The following is a 21,806-nucleotide window of genomic DNA, read 5'->3' as shown; positions in this document are numbered from 1 at the left end:
CCGTGACGCGGCTTCCAAGGCTGACAGCCTCAAGAACCGTTTCTAAGCTAGGGGAGGTTGCATGAAAGTGAGGGAAAACTCATACAGCGGCGCTCAATGTGTGTAGTGCAAGCCACGATGCTGTGGCACTCTTGGTGCCGAGTTGTGCTGAACACATTCCCCATGGCACAGGAGCACGTTTGTCATCATCGCCTAAGCCACCATCGGGCATAGGCATGGAAGAGTGAGACATGAGGCAGCAGCCACGGTTCGGCCACACACAAAGAGGGGCTGGCGCAAGGCAAGGCCATCTGAGACACACACCCACTTCGAAACCCACATATCATTAACTGATAGTGCCCAGCAGCCGGACGTAGTGCGGCCATGGTGCGTATGGTGATGCTCAAGGGCTGGCATCGCGATCAACCTGATGGTAACTTCGATGCAAGTCTGGATCAAAGTCGAGCCAGCACCAGCAGACCATTGATTCCTGGTCTCCCTCACAGATCTCGGGGTATATTGTCGATATGCCGGGACGGGCGCGTGGTGAGGCAATCAGCGTTCAACAGCTTCCCAAGAATAATACAGCAAGATGAGGCAAATCACGGATCCCCAACATCCGGTCCGGACTTTGACTTTGACGCCAAGCTTTTACTAGTGGCGGGCGTCCAAGGACAAGGCGATGGACCCGCGGGGAGCGTGCGCCATCCGCCAAAGGGGGTCCAGTCCTTGCTCGCCCTGGATTAGAGTTGAAGCGGACAGCTGCATTTGACATCATGCCTGTGTACCTGCAGCCGCCCACGAGTTCGACACCGTCTCCGCTCCACCTGCGCCAGGCCCGTCCGTCCCGAGTCTCTTTGTGACCGACCGAGGCTCACAACGTCACACATGCACAGAGACACCATCTTTACGCGCTTTACAAGCAGCCCCAGCTAGACCCTGAAACAACCAGCTGGGCGGAGACTCCAGGACTGGGTTTACTTTGTCATAGTGCTCGGCCGGACAGCTTGGCATGTGACCTTCGCGAAGCAAAGGGCTCTGTTACTGAGCCCAGGCGATTTAGACTGGAACTCTGTGCGGACGCTACACTAGCCGACAGAGTTGATGCGAGTTTGCTAGAACTGGTCTGAAGTCGAGCTTTTGTCCCAACATAGCAAGCAGGCGGGCCCCTTCGTCCGCCTGCATTTCGACACCAGCGTGACAAACTCGCACGCGTTTTCTGCCCTATTCCCGCCGTGCGTCTTCCCGTCCTTGACACATCCCCACCGGCCCACTCGTTCTCGCATAATAAAGTTGCGATGACAGATGCCGTGCCTCCGTGTCACCAGGAAGCTTATTCTTAGCTTCCGCTTGGCCTTGCCATCAGTCAGTCCTCACTCGGCAGGCGAACGCAGCAGACCACACAATACCCTGCACGATTCGGCTTGCTCGCCCTTTGTTCTCCGCCGGTGGAGCGCCACCTCCATCGAGACTGCGGAATGAGGCAGCGGTTCCGCATGAGGTCAGGGTTGTGGACCACAACGCCCTGTCATCCCTGACATCACGGGCCGACTGGTCTTTTCTTTGGAGCAGAGTCGTCCATGTATATATCTCCCCCTTGGATCCCTACTTGGATGATGATCTGTTTGCATAACATCAGCTCGAATATCACCAGCAAGCAGTTTCATCCGAGTAAACATTATCTTCTCGTACATATACAGAGCGTGCTTCTCAGCACAGCAAGCAACGTCAATCATATTCGACTTTTCTGAACGATAATATTGTATCCAGTGTCCATAAACAAGGATCGCCCTAGCCTTTGAACACAAGGCCGTCAATAACCAGACCAAGAAATAAAGGAAACAACTATCTCATCCAAAACACAGCCCAGCCACAATGCGCTTCTCCGCCACCGCAGCCCTGCTTCTCGGGACTCTGTCCCTCGCCAACCCGATCCCCGAGCCGCTGGACATCGGGCCGGACGACGTGCTCGACCCCAACACCATCCCCGTCGACATCGGCGCGACCATCATCACTGGCCCTCCCGCCCTTCTGAACCTGGGCACCGGTGGCGTCAGCGCCGGCGGCAAACGGGAGCCCATCCCGGCCCCGATCTCCGAGGAGGCCGAACACGAGCTGGTCGCCCGCGACCGGAGCAAGGACCAGCAGCGAGGCCTCAAGCTGCACAACCAGGCCCGCCGCGTCAAGGGCATCCCCAAGCTGACCTGGGACAAGCAGCTGGCGGCCGACGCGCTCGCGTGGGCGCAGCACCTCGCGCAGACGGGCAAGTTCGAGCACAGCAGCAACGAGTCCCGCCCGGGCCAGGGCGAGAACCTGGCCTACAGCTACTCGTCGACGCCCATCACCAGGCCCATCGCCAGCGGCACCAAGCTCTGGCTCGCAGAGGAGTCCAACTACCACGGCGAGGCTATCCCGGAAGGCAACTTTGCCGCCTACGGGCACTACAGTACGTCCTTTTTGCCCTTTGCCTTTTCCCCTTTCCTCCCCGCATATTTCTTGTAGAGAAGGTGCTTTTCAATCTGGCGCGTTCCAGTTGCTAACAATTGGTTTTTTTGCAACTTTTTAGCTCAGTGTCTCTGGAAAGCTTCCACCAAGATCGGCATTGCTGCCGTTCAGGACAGCAAGGGCGCTTGGTACACCGTCGCCCGCTACGGTCCTGCTGGCAACGTCATCGGCCAGAAACCTTACTAGAGAGGCTGAGTGACTTAACAGCCAGCCCAGATCACCCACATATGCCCGCGTACTTTGATATGGTTGGTTGAACCAAAAAGCGGAAGTGTCCTGGTGACGCACAGTCCTTTCTCTGTTCATTCTTTGCTCCTTTCCAAAACACAGTATATTTCGGGAAGACCTTACCATGTACAAAGAGCTCATTTTATTTTTGCCAGTTCTTTTCCTGTTTAAGCGACACACTCTCTCAGCGTGTTTTACGAGCTTGGTCTTTTTCTTCTTTTTATGCACACTTTTATGATGTCACGATACATGTCATGAACATACACACTATCCCTAGCTTGTACATTACTTACACTTCTGAATGCGAGCAGTACAATCCACTGACTGAGCTCTTGCCATCATTGTGTATGTGTGAGGTGGAATTGTTTCGTTCATTTTATCTAACAACTGAAAGAGGTGACGACGGTCAGTCGACAGCTGGCTAAGCGATGGTTTGATTCATAGCTCTGGAATGCTTGTTTCACAAATGTCTGGATGGCTGTGTGTGGGATGGCAAGAATGTTCTGGCATCAAAGAGGCACAAGGCGTGCACGCAATGAATGAAACATTTTGTTAGCCAGTACAGAACTCGTTAGTTGTTGAACAAGACTTTTTACTTTTTGTTTTGTACAAAGTCGTCAATACATAATATGGTACACATGATCTACTCGTCGTGGTGCGCGGATTGACCAAGTCAAAGGAATGCCCTAGTCGTCCCTGCCTGTGACCTTCCCTCCCGGATGTCTGTCTCACTTCCTCGGCCGCTCCTCCTCGGCCATGAACCCCTGCTCCTTCAACCCGGCCTCTTCCCGCTCAATCAGGTCGTCAATCTCCTGCAGCAACCGCTTGTTCTCCGGGCTCGCGTGCTCGTCCAGGATCTTCTGATCCTCGGCATCCAGGACGAGCTGCGAGTCGCTGTCGAGGTCAATCTCCTCCCCGTTCTCCAACATGGCGTTGATGTCGCGCATCAGCTCCTCCGGCGTGCGCCCTCCGCTGGTCTGCCGGGCCGCCTGCGCAAGCACGTCGGGCGGGAACTCAAGCTTGTCGGCACCGACACCGGCGAGCGAGGGGGCCCTGGGCGGGAGGCCCAGCGCCGCGCGCTCGCGGGCAAACTTCTCCTGGATGAGGGGCGACTGCATGACCTTCCACCGCAGCGCCCAGCCCGCGGGGCCGAGCTCCTTGACGCGCGCGGCCTTGGGGCCCAGGAGGTACTCGTCGATGCCGCCGAGCTTGTCGATGGTGCGGAGGGTGCGGGTGGTCAGGCGGACGCGGATGAAGCTCTGGAGGCCGACGGACCAGAGGCGCTTGGTGTGGCGGTTGGGGTGCCACTTTGTGCGCGACTTGCGGTTCCACTTCTCCGAGATGACGTTGCCGAAGCGCACCTTGGCGCCGCCGTAGAGGCCCTCGTTGGCCTGCTTGTATGTGCGGAAGCGGCCGTAGGGGTACTCGGGGAGCAGCTCTGGGTCGACTGTGCGGTGGGAGGGCTTTTGCCGGTTCAGCGGGCTTGTGGTGCTGAGGCAGCGGGCTGCGGAGGAGGAGGAGATCGAGGAGGGAGAGGCATGCTTGTAGGCCTGGGCGAGGCAGCGTGTCGTGCTTGTCGTCGTCGTCGTGGACGAGAGGACTGGCCGTATTGAAGGCAGCATTGTGTCTGTTCGGTGGCCGCAAGGGACCTCGAAGTCGTTGCCGCAAGGTTCAGAGATGGCGCTCAGCGGCAGAGAGCCCGGAGTGGCGTGGCCTACAGGTGCTGAGGAGGCAGGCGCTGGACCGCGGTGGTGGTGCTCTTGATGCTCGAAATTTTGGGCTGTGATGCTGGAGCTGCTCGATTTTGGGTGGTTGCGCAGGGATTAGCCAGCCCACCGGGGGAGGGTACTCTGGTACTTCTCTCTGCATTGACCACGTGACTGCGCGAACGTCTGGCGTCCGAGTCGTTGGCATTGGCCAATCGAGTGCATCCGTTTTCAGGCCTCTGCCCCACACCCGTGCTTGGCTGAGGATTGGGATATCAACAACTCAAGCGATAAACAACCACCGTCTCATCTTGCGGAGAGGCAGACCTGGAGGAACAGCGCAACACTGATAAGCTCACCTTCTGTCCGGTTTTCTGGCAGCTTTTTTTGTTCTGACCACTGCACAGAGCATTGGGAAGGCGCTCCTTAGGATCGATCGGTGGAAGGGTCTTCGCGTCTTCAGCACAATGCTGCCTCCCGCCGACCAAGGCGTACTGCCCGCCAACCCAGACTTTGCCAAAGTCTACCGCAGGCTCACAGGGTCACTGCTCAACTCTGACGCCTCATCGCGAGACCACACACAGGATGACAAGCGTGCAGCTGTCCGCGAGGAGCTCAAGGCTCACCGCATCGAGGTCATCAAGCATCAGATCCTCAAGCAGGCCATTGCCCAGGCGGTGCCACAACAAGACAAGCCTTCATCATCGTCACTACAACAACAACCAACAGCCATACCGTCATCACGGGCCAACCGCTCAAGCCACCAGACAGCAAGAGTGAGGCTCACATCTTCAGAAAACTCTCCGTCAATGCCCCAGGACTTGGTGGACCTCCTGACCCTCCTGCCACCGTTCCTCTCCACCGCTCCTTCTCTCCCAGCACACTCCCTCGCCACGCTCCTCTCCAACCCGCCCTTCACCCACCTCCAGCCATACTTCCCCCAGATCACAGCCCTCCTGTCCGCCAACCTCTCCAAGCAGGCCAGCACCCTCGCGAAAGCAGTGTACCCGACGACAAACCCCTCCTTCATCCACAGGCACATCCCCTCGCTCGCCATCACCGCCGAGACCCTGACGTCCACCCTGGCCGACGGCAAGCGGCAGCTCTCCCACCTGCGCATCTCGACGGCACACCTGCTCGCTGAGTCGTACCTGGCCCAGCACCTGCAAGGAATCACCTTTCTGATCGGGCTCCTAGAGGCGAAACACGGCGCCGTCTCCTCAATAGCGGCGGCAGAGCAAGGCGGGGCAGTAGCAGCAGCAGGACAACCACAACAACCACAGACACAAGTCCTGCACGCCCAAGCCACCGCCCTCGAGGCGCAGCACTGGTCCCTCGCGTCGCGGGCCCTGCTCGCCCACGCCGTCGACGTGGTGTACCCGGCCGACGCGCGCGTCGCGCTGGCAAACTACAAGCGGCACCTGGCGGGCGCGCGGATGCGCGTGCTCGACGCGTCGGTGGTGAAGGAGGCTGAGCTGCGGGACTATGGCGTGATGTTGGGCGGCGGCGGGGCTTACAACGATGACGAGGATGGGCTTTCGGGTGGTGGTGGTGGTGGCGGCGGAATGAGGGGGAACAGGAAGAGAGACAGCATTGCAGGAGGAGGAGGAGGAGGTGACGAGACCAAGGAGAGGACCATGCGCGAGATTGCTCGGGTGTATCGCGAGATAGAGGGCCGGATGCGTGAGGTGCGTCGGGATCTCAAGAGGTTGGGCAGGATATGATGATGATGATGATGATGATGATGATGATGATGGGCGCGGCTTTGGTTCAAACATTGGATTTGCCATCCATCTCATATCGTCTTCATCTCCGTCGTCCATCTAGGCACCGCCTGCCATGTGGGTGTGCACGCGTGACATTACTCCCCGCTCGTCACAATTACTTCTGTCGTTTCAGCAAACATTCCAGCAGCGTCGAGCGAATGGTACACTTGGTTTTGTTTAAATACCCATATTCTTGGTTCCAGAGTCCTGACTCGCAAACTAGTGGTTAACATAAGTGGTTGTTCCTTAGCCACCCTCAAGTGACGATCGGCCTTTCATGACAAGTCACTATGCACAATCGCAATGCTTGCAAGGGGGGGTGATCCAATGTTCGCTTTATTTTTATGCATCATTCAAAGTAGCACCAAAGACTGCCTCGTCAATCATGCAAACCCCCGTCGCGTGACTCTTGTTACACTTTTCCCGAGCTTTTTTTATCGTATTTACTACTAACTCCAGTCAGTCTGCCAAAAACCCTGTCTAAGTTTGTGTTGACAAGAGACCTTTTAGAATCGCAGGTCCCAGCCAATCTTGGGTCCAATCTTGGGCAGCTCGTCCGCGACGCTCTGCACATCCTTGTCACCACGCCCACTGAGGCAGATGACGATGTCCTCGCCCTTCTTCATCGTCTTGGCGAGCTCGATGGCGCCGTAGATGCCGTGCGCCGACTCAAGGGCCGGGATGATGCCCTCGAGCTGGGACATGAGCCGGAATCCCTCAAAGGCCTGTGCGTCCGTGGCGGCCACGAAAGTCGCGCGGTTCGAGTCCTTCCAGGAGGACAGCTCCGGGCCGACGCCCGGGTAGTCGAGCCCCGCCGAGACCGAGTGCGTCTCGTTGATCTGCCCGTGCTCGTTCTGCAGGATGTACGTGCGCACGCCGTGCAGCACGCCCTTGGAGCCCGCGGCCAGGGTCGCGCTGTGGCGCGGCGTGTCGATGCCGTCGCCGCCCGCCTCGACGCCCAGCAGGCGCACGCTGGGGTCGTTGCTGAACGGGTAGAACATGCCCACCGCGTTGCTGCCGCCGCCCACGCATGCGACCACCGCGTCGGGCAGCTTGCCGCGCTTCTCGAGCATCTGGGCCTTGGTCTCGTCGCCGATGACCGACTGGAAGGTGCGCACGATGGTTGGGAACGGGTGCGGGCCGATGGCGGAGCCCAGGATGTAGTGCGTGTCCTCGAGGTTCGTCACCCAGCTGCGCATCGCCTCGTTCACGGCGTCGCGGAGAGTGCGCGCGCCAGCCTCGACGGCGACAACCTTGGCGCCGAGGAGGCGCATGCGGAACACGTTGAGGGCTTGGCGGCGGACGTCTTCCTGTGGAGGTGGTGGATGGTGGTTAGCATCATATATGGCACCATGGTGGCGGCGACGATGAGGAAGGTACTTACAGCGCCCATGTACACGGTACACTCCATGCCAAATTTGGCGCAGACGGTTGCGGTCGCGACGCCGTGCTGGCCAGCACCAGTCTCGGCAATGATCTTCTTCTTGCCCAGTCTCTTGGCCAGCAGGATCTGGCCGAGGGCATTGTTAATCTTGTGCGAGCCAGTGTGGTTGAGATCCTCTCTCTTGAGCCAGATGTTGGCACCGCCAGCGTGCTCCGTCAGCCGCTCAGCCAGGTGCAAGTGGCCCGGCCGGCCGATCCAGGGGTAGTGCGAGCGGTACTCCTCCCAGAACTTTGGGTCGTTGCGGATCGCGTTGAAGCCGTCCTCGAGCTGCGACAGGCAGTCCATGAGGGCCTCGGGGACATACTGCCCACCAAACTCGCCGAACCGGTCGGGGATCTTGCCGTGCAGAGCCGACAGCTCGGCAGCAAGGGCGGCGTCGTCGCTCTCAACGTCAGAGTCCTTGATGACGGCCTCGACGGTGACGCCGTCACCGCTGGGCTCCCGGGCGGCACTGATAGCCTCGATGACACCGACCTCTCTCGTAGCCTTCTCCTCGGGATCCGCGGTCCGGCCTGAGACGTACGCGCAGTACTCCTCGACGGCCTTGCTGCCCGTGCCGGGCTCGGCCTTCATGAGCGTCGTGACGATCTGTGAGCCGATGACGACGCCGTCGGCGATCGCGGCGACGGACTGGAAATGCTCGTGCGTGGAAACACCGAAGCCCACGGCGGCGGGCTTGTCGCCGCTGTACTTCTTGACCCGCTCCAGCAGGCTGGGCAGGTTGGCGTTCATGGTGCCGAGGGCTCCGGTGACGCCCTGGCGCGAGACCACGTAGATGAACGAGTCGGCGAGTCGGCACAGGATGCGCATGCGGGTGTCGGACGTGGCCGGGGCGATGAGGGGAACGTAGGACAGGCCACCCTTTGTGCAGAGCTGGCGGAAAGAGACAGCCTCCTCGGGCGGCAGATCGCAAACGATGAAGCCGTTGACACCGGCGTCCTTGCAGTCTGTGAGGAGAGCCTCCTCGCCGTAGCTGAGCAGGGGGTTGTAGTAGCCCATGAGCAGGACGGGAGCCTTGAGACCTTGTTTCCGCGCGTCCTTGACCATCTGCAGTGTGGAGGCGACGGTCACGCCGTTCTCGAGGGCGACTGTGTTCGATGTCTGGATGGTTGGGCCGTCGGCAATGGGGTCGGTGAAAGGGATACCGAGCTCGATGACGTCTGGCGAATCTGTGTCAGTATCGCTTGTCCTCGTTGTCTGGGGGTGTGGCGGAATCGAGAGGACATACCAGCGCCACCACGCTCCATGCCGAGCATGATCTCGGTGGTGTCATTGGCCTTGGGATAGCCGGCGGTCACATAGGTAACGAGAGCGGCCTGCAGAGGAGATTTTGTGAGCGGTTTTGTCCAAGAGAGCCCCAATTGGTTGTGGTAGGCGACGTGGTTCAAAAATGTTCGCAAGGAGGACGTACGCGCTTCTCGGCCTTCACCCGCTTAAAGGTCTGCTTGAGGGCCTCCATGGTGAATGTGCTGCTGTGTGGAACGGTCGGAAAGATCGATAGCCGAGCAGTAAAGGACTTCTTCGACTGTTGGCGACAAGATCGTTTGGGGCCGGTGCGATCTTTGTACACGCGAGCCCGTCGACGATGCTGCTACGTGACTCACGAATTAAGACAGCGAGTGGCAGGGGCAAGTCCTCAGAGAGACAATGGACGGAATGGGGAAATGAAGCTGACGGGGGGGGAAAGGAAGGATCGCAAGGAGTCGAGGTAAATGTAACCGTCCCGGCGGCGTGGTAGTAGTGATAATGGTCGTGGTAAGTAGCAGTCACTCTGGCAGCGCAGACAGACACACGGCGTGGCGGCGGGCCGGGCATGGCGGGGCGAGTGTGCCATTCAAAAATTAATGGCCAGATTGCCCCGCGATCGGCGGTCCGGCCGCCGGCCCCAGCACCAACAGCCACCACCGCGAGGAGTCATGCACCCAGGGACCACTCTGGCGCGACACCCACCAGCGACCTCCAATGACGACAGCATTCCAGTAGTGGACCCAGGTACCCCTCATGTACCCACTGCCTGCACCACCACGCAGCGGTTGCTTCCGAGGTCGTCCCCCAGCCGCGTGTGTCTAGTCATACACTCAATTGACTACATCCGACATATCCCCTGACGGCCACGGATATGTGAGTATCATAGCCTGCAAGGGCTACGCCAATCGTGGACAGGTCGGTCCTTTTCAATTGGTCAATGTCATTGTCGCTTTCGCGCGTCACGCATGCATGACCTGCCAGGGCTCGTCCAGATCGTCAAATTGTTCTACGCTGTCTTCGAGCCACATCCGTGGACGATGCAATCTATCGCTCACAAAACGTAGCAAGGCAGACGCATAGATGTATCATACATAGAATCTAGTCTCTCGACAGAAACACGTCAAGTCTCGCTCCTCATTTTACTGTTTTCGTACCAACTCTATCACTGCCTCACACAGCATCTAGCCCTTGACCTTGTAGATGGCCTCGGCGAGGCGGCCCACGTTCTCGGTCGTAATGCCGGCAACGCTGATGCGGCCGTCCTTGGTGGCGTACACGCTGTGCTCGGTCGCCAGCTTGGTCATGGCGTCGGCATCGAGGCCAGTGTAGGCAAACATGCCAATCTGCGACGTGATGTGGCTCCAGTCGTGCTTGCTGCCGAGCTTCTCGAGGTTCTCCTTGAGCAGGGCGCGCATGGTGATGATGCGGTCGGCCATCTCCTTGACCTCGCCCAGCCACTGCTTGTTCAGCTCGGGGTCGTTGAGGATCTCGGCGGCGATGCGGGCACCGTGGATCGGGGGGTTCGAGTACATGGGGCGCACGAGGATCTTGATCTGCGAGTCGATGCGCTTCTTCTCCTCGGCCGAGGAGGCGACGATAGAGAAGGCTCCGACACGTTCACCGTAGAGACCCTAGTTTTTCCTGGTTAGCTATTGCTATGCTGAGTCTTTGGCGCGGTCTGCCCGCCTCGCCCAGTGTACACATACCATGTTCTTGGCGAAACTCTGGCAGAGAGCAATGTCGTGTCCCTCCTCGACAAAGTGGCGGAGGGCAAAGGCGTCCTTGTCAGTGTCACCACTGGCGAAGCCCTGGTAGGCCATGTCGAAGAAGGCAAAGTGGCCCTGTGCCTTGACGGCGTTGCTAATCTCCTTCCACTGCTCGATGGTCGGGTCGACACCAGTGGGGTTGTGGGCGCAGGCATGGAATAGGAAGATGCTGCCCTTGGGGGCGGCCTTGATGTCGGCAATCATGCCCTCAAAGTCGAGGCCGATGGTCTTCTTGTCGTAGTAGCGGTACTGCTCGACGGCGAGGCCGGCATCGCCAAACACGGCCTTGTGGTTGGCCCACGAGGGAGTCGGGATGTAGATCTTCTTGTCGCCGGGGAAGTGGCGGGCGAGGAAGGCGGCGCCGATGCGGAGGGCGCCAGTGCCGGAGATGGACTGGGTGACGGCGATGCGGTCGAGAGCGGGCGAGTCCTTGCCGTAGGCGAGCTCGACGGCAGCCTTGGTGAATTCAGGGATACCGGTGATGCCGGCGTACTCCTTGTTCAGGCGCGAGGCAATGACCTTCTCCTCGGCAGTGCGGACAGAGGGAAGAACGTAGGGCTTGCCCTTGTCATCGCGGTAGGCACCGACACCTGATGTGGAAGAAGTGGTTAGTCATGGTCGGGTCCATGTACAACCGCCGTCGAAAGAGATGGTCGGTCGGGTGTCGGGTCGAGGAGAAATCGAGGGCGATCCTACCAAGGTTGATCTTCTGAGGGAAGGAGTCGGCCTTGAAAGCCTCGGTGATGCCTATCAAAGTCACATGTTAGCAGATTGCGCCTTGAGTTCCGAGCCGCATGGCGCCTTGCGTGCGCACAGATTAGTCCAAGACACTCAACACCCAGACTTACCAAGAATGGCCTGTAGCAAGCGCAAGAGAAGAGTACATGTCAGTCGAGGGCTTCTACCCGGCGGGAGCTAGAATCGGGACAGTTGCCGCATCAAGTCGAGAAATTACTCACATCCTATGGGGCAATGGCATGTTAGCATGGCACGTCTAGGCGTTCAACACAAGGACGCTGCCAGATCGCTGGCGAAGGGCCGAGAGGGACGGAAGCTTACAGGAGGGCCCTGCTGGACGTTGGCCCAGGTCGAGCCGGCTCTGGCGGCGCGGAATGAGAGGGCGGTAGCGGCCCGGCGGACGGCGACTGGCCGGGCGGCGAGACGGAGGGTGGAGAGCATGGTGATGGTGGGGAAGCACGATGCTGGGCGATGCGAGAAGTGAACGCTCGAAAACAGACAGACCTGTAGAGGATGGCGAGAGAACGGGAGGGAGCGCCGGCGGGGGGAGGCGAGTCGGCAGAAGTAGTCCTGGGGGTCGGAGCGGGATCGAACGACGATGGCCTCGCGCGGGTCGGCAGCTTAAGAGCGGGCAGCAGTCGGGGCTGCGGGTTGGCGATTGTGGAGATGGCGGGCACAATAGGCGGTGCGATGTCGTCGCCCATGTCACGCCGGCGCCTGCCCACGGCGCAGGTGAGCCCTTCTGTTTTTTTTTCCAGAGGGGAGCAGGCGACCTTCTGGCCAATCAGGGGTGTCGTGCTGCGAGCCCCAGCCCTCTGCCACAGGGCAGTCAGCGCTTCCGCACCAATGGGGGCTCCGCAACCGCACACTTGCGGGCGGGCATCACAACTTCACCCGCGACAAGGACAAGAGCAGCTGCTGGGCTCTCTGCCGATCAAGGGAACTGCCGCCATTGTGTCACTCATGGCCCAGCGGTGGACGCTACGCCACAGTGATTCCGTCAGTGTCATCGTCACCCCGAGCGCCCGGTCGTGAGGTCTGCTGTCACACCGAACACCTGCCACGGCTGCTGGGTCGCCAGAAACATTTGCTGTCGTTGAAGCATCCGGCAGCCTCGGGAGCAACAATTCGCTTGCTTGTGAAAGCCCTGCCCCAGGGCCACACAGACTCACTGACAGGTTCCCCAGCACTCCAGAACCGCTCTCCAGCATAGACAGCCCTGCCGCGTACCCAGGCTGCTCCACCATAACCTTAGCCTAAAGTGGCACGGTCTGTCGGCAACGGCTCATTCCAGCGTGTCCACGCTGCCGGTCTCGCACGACTTAAAGTAGCGCAACCAGCTCCGGCCTGGCTGACGACTGGCACACGGGCGGGAGAGCCCCGATGCCTTCCAGGATCTGCCTAGACGCAACTGCCCTTCAAAGTTTCGCTGTGCCTACCCGCTGTGGGCGTCACGCCGGACTGCCTGAATGGCCAGAATGTGCCTAGCTCCAAGAGTCAGATCTTTAACCAGACGTTGCTTCACCCTTTGCTCGGTCAACGAGAAACAACAGCATCAGACCTGGAGCCAGGCCTGCTGGTCAGTACCTGGCACGTCATTGAGAAGCTTGCATGGGGCCTGTTGCAAGCCGCATGCCGTTCATGCATAAGCTGTTACACACCCTCAGCTGCCATCTTAGAGTTGATGGACAACGCGATGGGCCTAGCTGTCGTATTCTCTGTAGGACGTGTGCTGGCACGGGGCCAGCGATTGTGTATACTTTGTTTCTGCTCATTCTGCTGCGTTCATGTCAAGGCCTCTCGCGCAAAGTATTGATTTCACGACGCTCTGTTTGAAAAAGTCTACAACAGCGAGTTGGTTGGCACATTCTGTGCTTAACGGCGGTTCAAGGACATATTGGGCTTCGGCACAGACCAACCGGCTTACACCGACTCCTGACACTTCGTGCAGGTGGACAACCAGTTTCACTACGTGGCCATGTCTGACTAGCTTGGACTGCCACACATGAGGCATAGTCTGACAGCTCGGATGCCCCGGTGGCTGGGTCAAGGACCCTGCGTTACTTAATGAGGTGTGCCATTTCACAGCTGCTCGTTACACAGGCATGAGGTCAAGAGTGGGGGTCCAGTGGGTGCAATTGTCCCATGGGACGAATGAGATCAGTCCCTTCCAAGGTTGGTATGGGTTCATGAGACCAGCATCGATGGACAATTATGTGACTGGGCCGTGCGTTGACTTCCCACAGACAGCCGCGATTGGACTAATAGAATGACTGATAGAGTGGTCAATCGTGCTGGTCAATTCAGCGTTTACTTCTCGCTAAATGGGCTGCCTGGCTCCCGATGGTAGATGGCTCATGTTGGCCCTGTGCCTGGCAGAATGGTTTGCATCGTGACCACTGGGGACATCCTCGGCCGCACCAATGTCTCCCGGCCGAACCATGGTGGAGAGCCTCTTACACGTAGAGGAGTTGTCAAGGGGCGTCCTCGGTCACCATTGAGAGATCACAAACGCCTGGGTACGGTGTTTGGAATGTCGAGGCGAGACTGCGTACTGCACACAGGTAGGGGCCGTCAGCCCTGGAGAACAAAGCGGTCTCCCTGCATCAGGCGGAGAGGCACCTTCCAGTGGCCGCCAGGCAACCTCCACCGTCTGGCAGCCACATGCTCCTTCCACACTTCCACACACTCTCACGCTTGTACATACTCCACACTGGGATCAATTTGAGCAACATGATGCTCACCGGCGGGAACTTCCGCTTTGTCCGGGAGTTTTCCCCGTGGTGTATGCTTCCCAATGGCCGGAATGAGATGCATCAGCAAGACGCAAGATCATGGGCTTCCGCAGCCTCGCGTCATCACAGGAACAGGTCCGTCGCCGTTGTCAAATCTGCCTCGCGGTGGACAGCCTAGCATTCTAGAAAGACAACCCCAGCCGTACTCTGCACTGCCCTGGCCTCGCCGGCTGCGTTCCTCAGGGCCCGCGCTCCAATCGACCAGGCCCTCAACGAGCAGCACAGCCCACTGCTCGACGCCCAGCCAATCGTCACCTCCCGCGACTTACACGGATTCTTCACTGTCAGCCGGCAAAACCCGATCGCGGATGCAACTCGTGCTTCCGCGCCCACCAGCCGACTGACAAGCAGCGTCACCTATGGCCCAGTCACCAGGACCCTGGGAAGCGGTCCGGACGGGCAGGTTCCCCCCGCCCGCCCGAGCACGGCAGCCATGATGTGTTGTAACCATGCATCGCGGGTAGCCGCCCCGGATGCCAGGCCCTGAAGAGCGCCACCACCACGGTCCCGTCCCGGGTTCGCGACCACACCAACCTGCGCTTGCCCTGCTTCTGGGGGCTTTTTCTCATCCATTGCACCCACCCACGGGAACTCCCCGGATGCGACACCTCAGCATGCTGGCAGCTACGCGACAGCGGCACTGCCAGATCATGTATAGCCAGAAGCTGTACCACCCACATCATGCCATAGCGACGAAGATCATTGGCAACATGGCGAACACCAACAAGGGAATTTCGGTGAGAGAGCTGGCGCATTGGTCGAGCCCATGTGTAGGTAGACCAGGTCGAATCGGATCCATGACCAGCTGATTTTGGACAGGGGAGCTAGGCGACCAGCAACAGCTGTTCCTTTTCTCGCTGCACCTTTCATGTTGAAGGCATTGATCTCTGATGAGACGGTTAAAGACGGTCCACAGAAGGCTGTTTGTGGTAATGGGCTCATGAATAGCCCTCTTCGTACCATCCTCCTCATCATGGTTCGCCGCATGGTGGCTCGCTGCTGCAACGATAAAGTGCCTCGCAGCCGTATTGATAAAAGGCTGTCCGCCAACAATCACGGTTCAGCTTCAGCACCGTCTTCCGCACCAGACACTCGAGCATCTCATAGTCTATTTGCACTTTGATGCTTTCATTCATACAACACTGCTATTCTTCTATTGGTGGCGCGGCGTGTAAGCAGGATCATTACCGATTTTGACTCCACGATTGTCTGGATATTCTGGCTGTGGAAGCAATTTCAAGGCTGTTTCCATGTGTCCTTCCTCCGTAAGTGTTCTCGATGAGATCACGACAATTACCTTGCTGATCCTCCTGAGCTACTTAGTCGCATGGGCCTCAATGGTCCAGGCACCGAAGAGCGGCTCTGTCACGCACACCCAGAGAACAACGGAGCCAGTCTCTTCGCCATCACCAAATGGATACTCAACGTGAGCACACTGGGCAGCAACGGAGGCTTGCTCTCCAGCCCCACGTTGAACTTTCCAGAGAACCGCACTATCGAGTGACCATCGACGACCGTGTTCCCTTCGGCCATGCCACAAACCCAGATGACCACACTCAAGACCCGCTTGCCCAAGACATTGTAGCTGGCATGTCCACGTTGCATGTGCAGGACGAAATATACATCGTAACAGACCATGAGCACGCAAGTCCTCAATATCACCTGGGGCACTCTGTCAGCGAGCGCGGAAACGCCATGCCGCCAAGCCCCTTGGCCGGGTCTGATGGTGACCCGGGCGAGTTGTCGCAGCGAGGATTAGAAAACCACAGCATGCAACAGTGGATTATTCAGGAACGCGCTGACGAACCATGGGTTTTGTTGGAGAGAAACTCACCGATGTCCGTTCCCGACGTTGCAGAAGTTCCCAGCTCAGACCGCCGCCATGCTCTTGATGATTGGACAACGCCACGAACCCTTTTTACGACGGACGAGAACTGCCTTCTGCCCGACGAACTTGAGCAGTTTTGCGGTCGTCCATGGCTGTCGTCGCACCATTACAGCACCTGGCACTCTCCTTCGCCAGATGACCACGGATCAGGTGACAGCGGTCTTGCTCCGTAGGTCAATCTTGACCTCGTCGTTGCACACTGTCACACGGTCGGCTGGGCAGGTGTGCCTGAAACTTACACGAACACGCTTCTGGCCAGCCGCAGAACCTTGCATTCCGCGTCGCCTCATCTTATATATCAATTCCACGCTGTTCTTATCTCCTCTTTTGGCAAATACAGAACCCAAAAAAGCCATGTACTACCTCTATATAGAATCATGTAACACGTACTTGATTGCGTGAGCCCCCTTTTTTCTTTCAAAACGCAGCTTTACTTCTCGGTCATCTGGGCGCCGATGGCGGTCTCCCGATCAACCGTATCCGCGACCATAAATATATATATCAGTGTAGACGGCCCTTTCTAATGGGTGAAACCAAGTGTGTACTGTTTCTCAAACAGCCCCCAGGCGCAAGTGCTCCTTGCCAGAGACTGACTTAAGCAGCATATCCTCCCCCCTCGGCTGTCCACACAGAGGTTCATCACGCACCCCTTGTCTTCAGACTTCATCCTCCCTTCTTCCCCATTACCCTTCTTCCCCACCCATTACCCAAGCCCCCCCCCAACAAAGTGCGCGTGCTGCCACAGGGGCCTCCTCATACTGAAGTGGGCCTATCTCGGAAACCTGTCGAGAATCCGCCCTTAAGGCCTGCGTCGCACACAAGGACAACAAACTTGGGGACTTTGTGCTAAGTCGTGAGCTTCTTTCTGGTCGTCGGTAGTACAACTCTTGCGTGGTGAGGCCGAAAAATCCTTTCCTGGTCTTGACAAACCACCGCACATGTCGATTATGTGGGTTGGCGAATGAGAATTCCGCGCGCCCCAAATTCAACCCTGGCTTTTGCGAAACCCTGATGCGAACAAACGTGGAGAATACCGGGAATGCAGAGAGATATGCCTCTCCTGCTACTGCTGCTGCCGGTGGTGCCTGGTGCTGTGTTTGGTCTCGTCCTGGAGCTTCATCAACTTCCGCTTACCGGCATCGTTCATGCTCTCCCTTCCACTTGAACACGAGAGAAAGGGGGCCCATGACTCGGCATATGTAGGTACTTTGTTTCAAAACGCTTTGGTAATATTGGTATCGTGCGCGCTGTCTCTCTCTCTCTCTCTATGTAGCATAGTCTTTCGACGAAAGTTATGTCTGTAGAGTGCAATGCAATGGCCCTCTTATACCAGAAACGTTGAGCCGCTGGAACCGCTGCTATACTTGAGAAATAAAACCAGGCATTTCTACATGACACGTATCCCTTTAATTGCACAGGCCGCCGCTCTCCCTTTAAGCACGCTTCTCCTCGACACGCTCGGCAAGGGTCGTGGTGGGCTCGGCGTCGTCGTCGATGGTCTTGCCCTCGGTGGCGGGGACGATTTCGAACACTGTTGTTTGGAGAAAGGAGGAATTAGCATGGTGTTTCCCCAATAGCCATGGTAGGCTTGGACAGAAGAGGAGGAGAAGTAGGTAAACTTACAGTCAATGGGAGTGGTGGTGAACTTGCGGGCGCTGACCTTCTTCTGGAAGAGGTAGTCAATGTCGGCGAAGCTGCGGTTGCGCGTCTCGGGGAGGCAGAAGTAGATCCAGACGGTCCAGATGACGCAGAAGCCAAAGTAGAAGAGACCCGTGCGGGCGCCCCAGTTCCAGGCGGTCGGGTCCGAGTTGAGCATGCGCGGGTTGAGCTGCTGGACGATGAGCTGGCCGCAGACGTAGACGGCGCGGCCGAGCACAATGGTCTGGGCGCGGACGCGGTTCGAGGCGATCTCGCCGACGATGACGTAGGTGGTCGGGCCGAGGGAGATCTTGAAGATGATCTGGACAATGACGAGCATGGCCGCGACAACGATGGGCATGGTCTTGTTCTGATTGACGAAGAAGCCGACGATGCCGATGATGAGCATCATGAAGCCGATGCCGCTGGTGCCAAAGAGGTAGAAGGCGCGGCGGCTGACGCGGCCCATGAGCATAATGGCGATACCCGTGGCGATGATGTTGACCGACTGGATGCCCATGTTGTAGTTGAAGGCGGCGACCTGGTCCATGCCGACGGAGCGGAGCAGCACCACGGCAAAGGCAGTGATGGACTGGCCGTTGAGCATCTGGATGATCCACGCCATGCAGGTGACAATGGTGCGGCGCGTGTTGGTGCCCCGGAAGCAGTCGCGGTAGTTGCTGTTGGCCGCCTCGATGCGCTCCATCTCGTTGGTGTGCTGCATCAGCGCCAGGGTCTCGGCCATGCTGCGCTCCGTGTAGTAGTCCTTGCGGGCAAGGCGGCGCAGCGACTTCTCAGCATCGGCAATGCGGCCCTTGCGAACGAGGAACCACGGAGACTCGGGGGAGAGGTAGCCGACGAGGATCAACGGGGGAATCCAGATCCACTGCAGGCCGTAAGGCACGCGCCAGGCAGCGTCGCCCTCGAGGTTGAGCGAGCCACGGAGGACACCGGTGGCCAGGAAAGTACCGGCACCCCAGCACATGGAAACCCAGGCAGTGAGGTAGCCACGCATGGCAGCCGGGCAGATCTCAGCCGCGTATGCGGTGGTGAGGGTCTGGAAGATACCCCACGGGACACCACACATGATGTTACCAATGAGAAGCATGGTGACGCTGGTGCTGAAGAAGAGGACAAATATGGTGCAGCCCATCAGCGCCATGGCGGCCTGTGCGAAAGGAAAAAGCGATGCCGTCAGTGAATAGTCCCTCATGAGAGCACTTCAAAAATAACCCAGGTGTATTAATGTGCTTACCATGTAGACACGGCGGGAGCCGAACCGAGACTGAAGCCAACCGTTGAGAAGGAGACCGATGATGGAGCCACAGTTGTTGCCAGCACCAATGGCGGACTGCCAATCAGCCGAGATGTACTTCTTGCCGGTGGCCGGGTTCACCCAGCCAAACTTGTTGAGGTACGCATCCTGGCCGAAGAAGTTGTTGATCAGACCGGTGTCCATGCCCTCCATGACGAGAGCCAGACTGAGCAGCATGCTGAAGGTGACAGCAGGCCAGTACCGGGAGAAGAGCTCCTTCTTGGGGATGAGGGCCTCGGCGTCGGAGGCAGCGACGGCAGCCTCAATGAGCTCCATGTTGGCCGTGTAGCCAGCGTGCTCAGCGTGCGAGGGCTGGGGCTTGGCCATGTCGGCCTCCGCCTTGCCGAGATCTGTGGTGGTGGTCGCCATGATGCAGTTGTGGGCAAAGGACAAGACGAGACCTCAAGGTGCGCCTGGAAAACAATGACCAGGAAACAAGGCGAGGAGTGAGGATCTCGAGACTGGTCACCGAGACGTTGGGGTCCCCGGGGGTTAATAAATACATGGCCGGGCTCACCACCAACCCCGGGTCTGGCCTCCATGCACGCTGGCCGAGTGCCCCACGACCGACCATGGTCGTGTGAACCAGGGCCAACATCCCCGCATTTCTACTCCAGGAAAGAGGTGCAACATGACATGGGGCCGAGCGATAGGGGGGTGAGGTGGCACCGGGCAGGTTGGGGAGGGACCCATGAGCGGTTCAGCTCGAGCCCGCGTGCCCGGGTCAGTCCACGAAATGGGAGTACTGAGTATGACAGTGATGGGAAAGATCCGCCGAAATGGCCAGCCAAGGGGCCAGGCTTGGCTGGCTGAGCCCTGGGCCTTGGAACGAAGACAGACGACGCACCGGAACCAGCGCTTGTGAAGACGGATCCATCTTGGCCTCAAGGCGGTTCCGTTGGCTGGCCCAGAATTGTCTGTGCACAGCAGGCAGGGTCGGAACGGAGCAGTACCTCGGCGATAGGGATGACCTTGGTGTGGCCGACGAGTACCACACCAGTGGCCTAGGGCGAAAAGCCTGGCCGGAAACAAGGGGGGCCAAGCCAGACAACCTCGTTGGGGAGATGACCCGAGACCCCGCCCGTCGGCCAGTTGCTGTCCAGGTTCCCCGTGGGGTTTTGCCGCGAATCGCGGCGGTTGTTTTCAGCCCTCAGCTCTGGTCGTGCGTTGTCGTGCATTGTGCTGTGTGCTGCCATGAGTGGTGCCGGAGGGCCCTAGTGGCTGCCCTAGAGATGCTGCTAGCTTCCGGATCTCGTCTCGCTGTCCCCGACTTGGTATGGCTCGTCGTCGTGGCGGAGCTTGAGCGTACTTGTGCTTAACGTTCTTCCCAGGTTGTGCCACGAGGCGGCTTCGTGGGTGTCGGGCCAAGCGACCGGGCGCTGCCGGGGTGAACCCGGCGTGGCCAATTGGAACCCGGGTATGGCCGGAGATGACCACCATGCGGCGAGGGCTGACCATCAGAGATGGCAGGGTTGGACTCATGTTAAGGGTGGGGAGGGCAGACACAGTTGACTCGCGCAAGAGCTCGCCGACGGGCCGGGGTTCCCTCGGGTCGGGTCGAGTGTTGCGAGCTGATTGTCACGAAAAGTCTTGAGTGGTGAGGACCCGTTGTAGGGTTGTTTTTCTGCCCGCGTGAGAAGTATTAATGTCTCTGCCCGTGCTAGATGGGCTGTGCTCGATCGTCACGAAGACGGCGCGGTCCTTGTGTCACCTAGGGCAGGCTTGTGATGGATGCCCGAGACTGGAGTTGGCCTGGGACCACCTTTTCCCCAGGTCTGGGGCACGGGGAAGTACTCCATAATAATCAGTCGAGGAAAAATCTGGAGATGGAGATGGGGATGGGGATGGAGACGGGTGTGCGGTGTGGGGATGCACGCCCACAACAAAGTCGCCAGCCAGGGGCATGAATGGCATCGTCACCCGCCCCTAGGTACCAGTATTAGCCAGCGGGAATGGCCGGCCAAAATCGGCGGGATGCGCCCATGGCAGCGAGGACATTGAGGCTCTGTGCCGCAGATGAGATGCGGAGAAGCGGCCATGAGTCTGGGGTAGGCCCAGCAGGCAGTCTGGGGACGGAATGGCTAGGGGAGAGCGAGGAAACAAACACGCGACGGGGGAAATTGGAGTCGGGCTCGAGGCTCGGGGAGAATTGCCCCGTGGGCTGCGTGATGAGGCAAGCCAAGCCCAGCTGGCACGGGCACGCCGCCCGAGTGGGCTCAACTGGACGGACTGAACGGCAGCCAGTCTGGGAAGAGGAATTATGCGAGCTGGACAAATTGGAGTCGGGCCATCAGTCATGCGCGCCACCTTTGGAGAAGACAAAAAAAGATTCATTGTCAGTAAATAGTAGACCCGAGGATGGAGGGCAGTCCTCACTCACGAATCTGTCACGCGGCAGCACGCGCCTGGCTTGACTCGGGTCGATACTCGACGCAGCTCCCAGATCAAATCTGCCAATCCACGTGGTCCAGCCGAGTCCAGACTCTCAGGGCAGGCACGGTCCACCACCCACTCGTCTCTTGGAAGCAGCCTTCGGAAGCAGGCACGTGCGACTTCCGTCGGCAGCCTGGCCAGCCGCTTTTTGCTTCTTTGCTGGGCCCAACTGGGAAGGCAGCCAAGCGGCCATCTCGCAGCCGCGACAGGCACAGACAGGCACAGCACAGGCAAGCACAGGCACACCTAATTACAGCCAGCTGCTGACCCCCCAAACCGGCCTCCCCCACGGCTCCATCTTTTCCCCTCGCCGCCAACCCCTCTCCCCGCCTTTCCACAACCTGGCACCGCCCACGA

At 58.8% G+C, this 21,806-nt stretch overlaps 7 protein-coding genes across 7 annotated transcripts; 3 read left to right on the top strand and 4 right to left on the bottom strand.

Moving 5' to 3' along the window:
• Positions 1-1,854: 1,854 nt before the first annotated feature.
• Positions 1,855-2,670, top strand: B0I36DRAFT_367753 (CAP domain-containing protein; the record flags this gene model as incomplete). Its single annotated transcript, XM_046159519.1, has 2 exons — positions 1,855-2,425; positions 2,546-2,670. The coding sequence occupies 2 exons, from the start codon at positions 1,855-1,857 to the stop codon at positions 2,668-2,670; spliced, it is 696 nt and encodes a 231-aa protein (XP_046007539.1).
• A 1,157-nt stretch (positions 2,671-3,827) lies between these two features.
• Positions 3,828-4,112, bottom strand: B0I36DRAFT_211743 (ribosomal L28 family-domain-containing protein; the record flags this gene model as incomplete). Its single annotated transcript, XM_046148920.1, has 1 exon — positions 3,828-4,112. A coding segment is annotated over one exon (285 nt), but the record flags the coding sequence as incomplete, so codon positions are not given.
• Positions 4,113-4,706: 594 nt separating this feature from the next.
• On the top strand, positions 4,707-6,213 carry B0I36DRAFT_388065 (uncharacterized protein). Its single transcript, XM_046161214.1, has one exon. The coding sequence runs from the start codon at positions 4,886-4,888 to the stop codon at positions 6,140-6,142; it is 1,257 nt and encodes a 418-aa protein (XP_046007537.1). The 5' UTR covers positions 4,707-4,885; the 3' UTR covers positions 6,143-6,213.
• Positions 6,214-6,690: 477 nt separating this feature from the next.
• On the bottom strand, positions 6,691-9,087 carry B0I36DRAFT_252859 (tryptophan synthase; the record flags this gene model as incomplete). Its single annotated transcript, XM_046150714.1, has 4 exons — positions 6,691-7,494; positions 7,569-8,788; positions 8,857-8,944; positions 9,040-9,087. 4 exons carry the CDS (start codon positions 9,085-9,087, stop codon positions 6,691-6,693), a joined length of 2,160 nt encoding a protein of 719 aa, XP_046007536.1.
• A 772-nt stretch (positions 9,088-9,859) lies between these two features.
• On the bottom strand, positions 9,860-12,063 carry B0I36DRAFT_334281 (pyridoxal phosphate-dependent transferase). The gene is made up of 4 exons (XM_046155327.1): positions 11,702-12,063; positions 11,339-11,378; positions 10,583-11,232; positions 9,860-10,507 (listed from the first exon to the last, which is right to left on the bottom strand). Exons 1-4 carry the CDS (start codon positions 11,819-11,821, stop codon positions 10,058-10,060), a joined length of 1,260 nt encoding a protein of 419 aa, XP_046007535.1. The 5' UTR covers positions 11,822-12,063; the 3' UTR covers positions 9,860-10,057.
• Positions 12,064-15,294: 3,231 nt separating this feature from the next.
• On the top strand, positions 15,295-16,491 carry B0I36DRAFT_31382 (uncharacterized protein). The gene is made up of 2 exons (XM_046152675.1): positions 15,295-15,440; positions 15,499-16,491. Exons 1-2 carry the CDS (start codon positions 15,426-15,428, stop codon positions 16,234-16,236), a joined length of 753 nt encoding a protein of 250 aa, XP_046007534.1. The 5' UTR covers positions 15,295-15,425; the 3' UTR covers positions 16,237-16,491.
• Positions 16,492-17,270: 779 nt separating this feature from the next.
• Positions 17,271-19,467, bottom strand: B0I36DRAFT_334276 (general substrate transporter). Its single transcript, XM_046155326.1, has 3 exons — positions 18,957-19,467; positions 17,687-18,869; positions 17,271-17,594 (listed from the first exon to the last, which is right to left on the bottom strand). Exons 1-3 carry the CDS (start codon positions 19,383-19,385, stop codon positions 17,497-17,499), a joined length of 1,710 nt encoding a protein of 569 aa, XP_046007533.1. The 5' UTR covers positions 19,386-19,467; the 3' UTR covers positions 17,271-17,496.
• Positions 19,468-21,806: the final 2,339 nt, after the last annotated feature.

The sequence above is a fragment of the Microdochium trichocladiopsis genome (assembly GCF_020744255.1).
Source record: "Microdochium trichocladiopsis strain MPI-CAGE-CH-0230 chromosome Unknown B0I36scaffold_10, whole genome shotgun sequence".
In the NCBI taxonomy this organism is placed as follows: Eukaryota; Fungi; Ascomycota; class Sordariomycetes; order Xylariales; family Microdochiaceae; genus Microdochium; species Microdochium trichocladiopsis.
Note: the sequence above shows the minus strand (reverse complement) of the source record. Positions and strands in the feature narration are given on the sequence as shown.

Coding starts and splice junctions, on each gene's coding strand:
- B0I36DRAFT_388065 (XM_046161214.1), top strand. CDS start 4,886: ATGCTGCCTCCCGCCGACCAAGGCGTACTGCCCGCCAACCCAGACTTT.
- B0I36DRAFT_334281 (XM_046155327.1), bottom strand. CDS start 11,821: ATGCTCTCCACCCTCCGTCTCGCCGCCCGGCCAGTCGCCGTCCGCCGG. Junction 11,379..11,701: donor ACGTCCAGCAGGGCCCTCCT/GTAAGCTTCCGT, acceptor GGCATCACCGAG/GCTTTCAAGGCCGACTCCTT. Junction 11,233..11,338: donor CCCTCAGAAGATCAACCTTG/GTAGGATCGCCC, acceptor CTTCCACATCAG/GTGTCGGTGCCTACCGCGAT.
- B0I36DRAFT_334276 (XM_046155326.1), bottom strand. CDS start 19,385: ATGGCGACCACCACCACAGATCTCGGCAAGGCGGAGGCCGACATGGCC. Junction 18,870..18,956: donor GCTCCCGCCGTGTCTACATG/GTAAGCACATTA, acceptor CCTTTCGCACAG/GCCGCCATGGCGCTGATGGG. Junction 17,595..17,686: donor CACCACCACTCCCATTGACT/GTAAGTTTACCT, acceptor TCCAAACAACAG/TGTTCGAAATCGTCCCCGCC.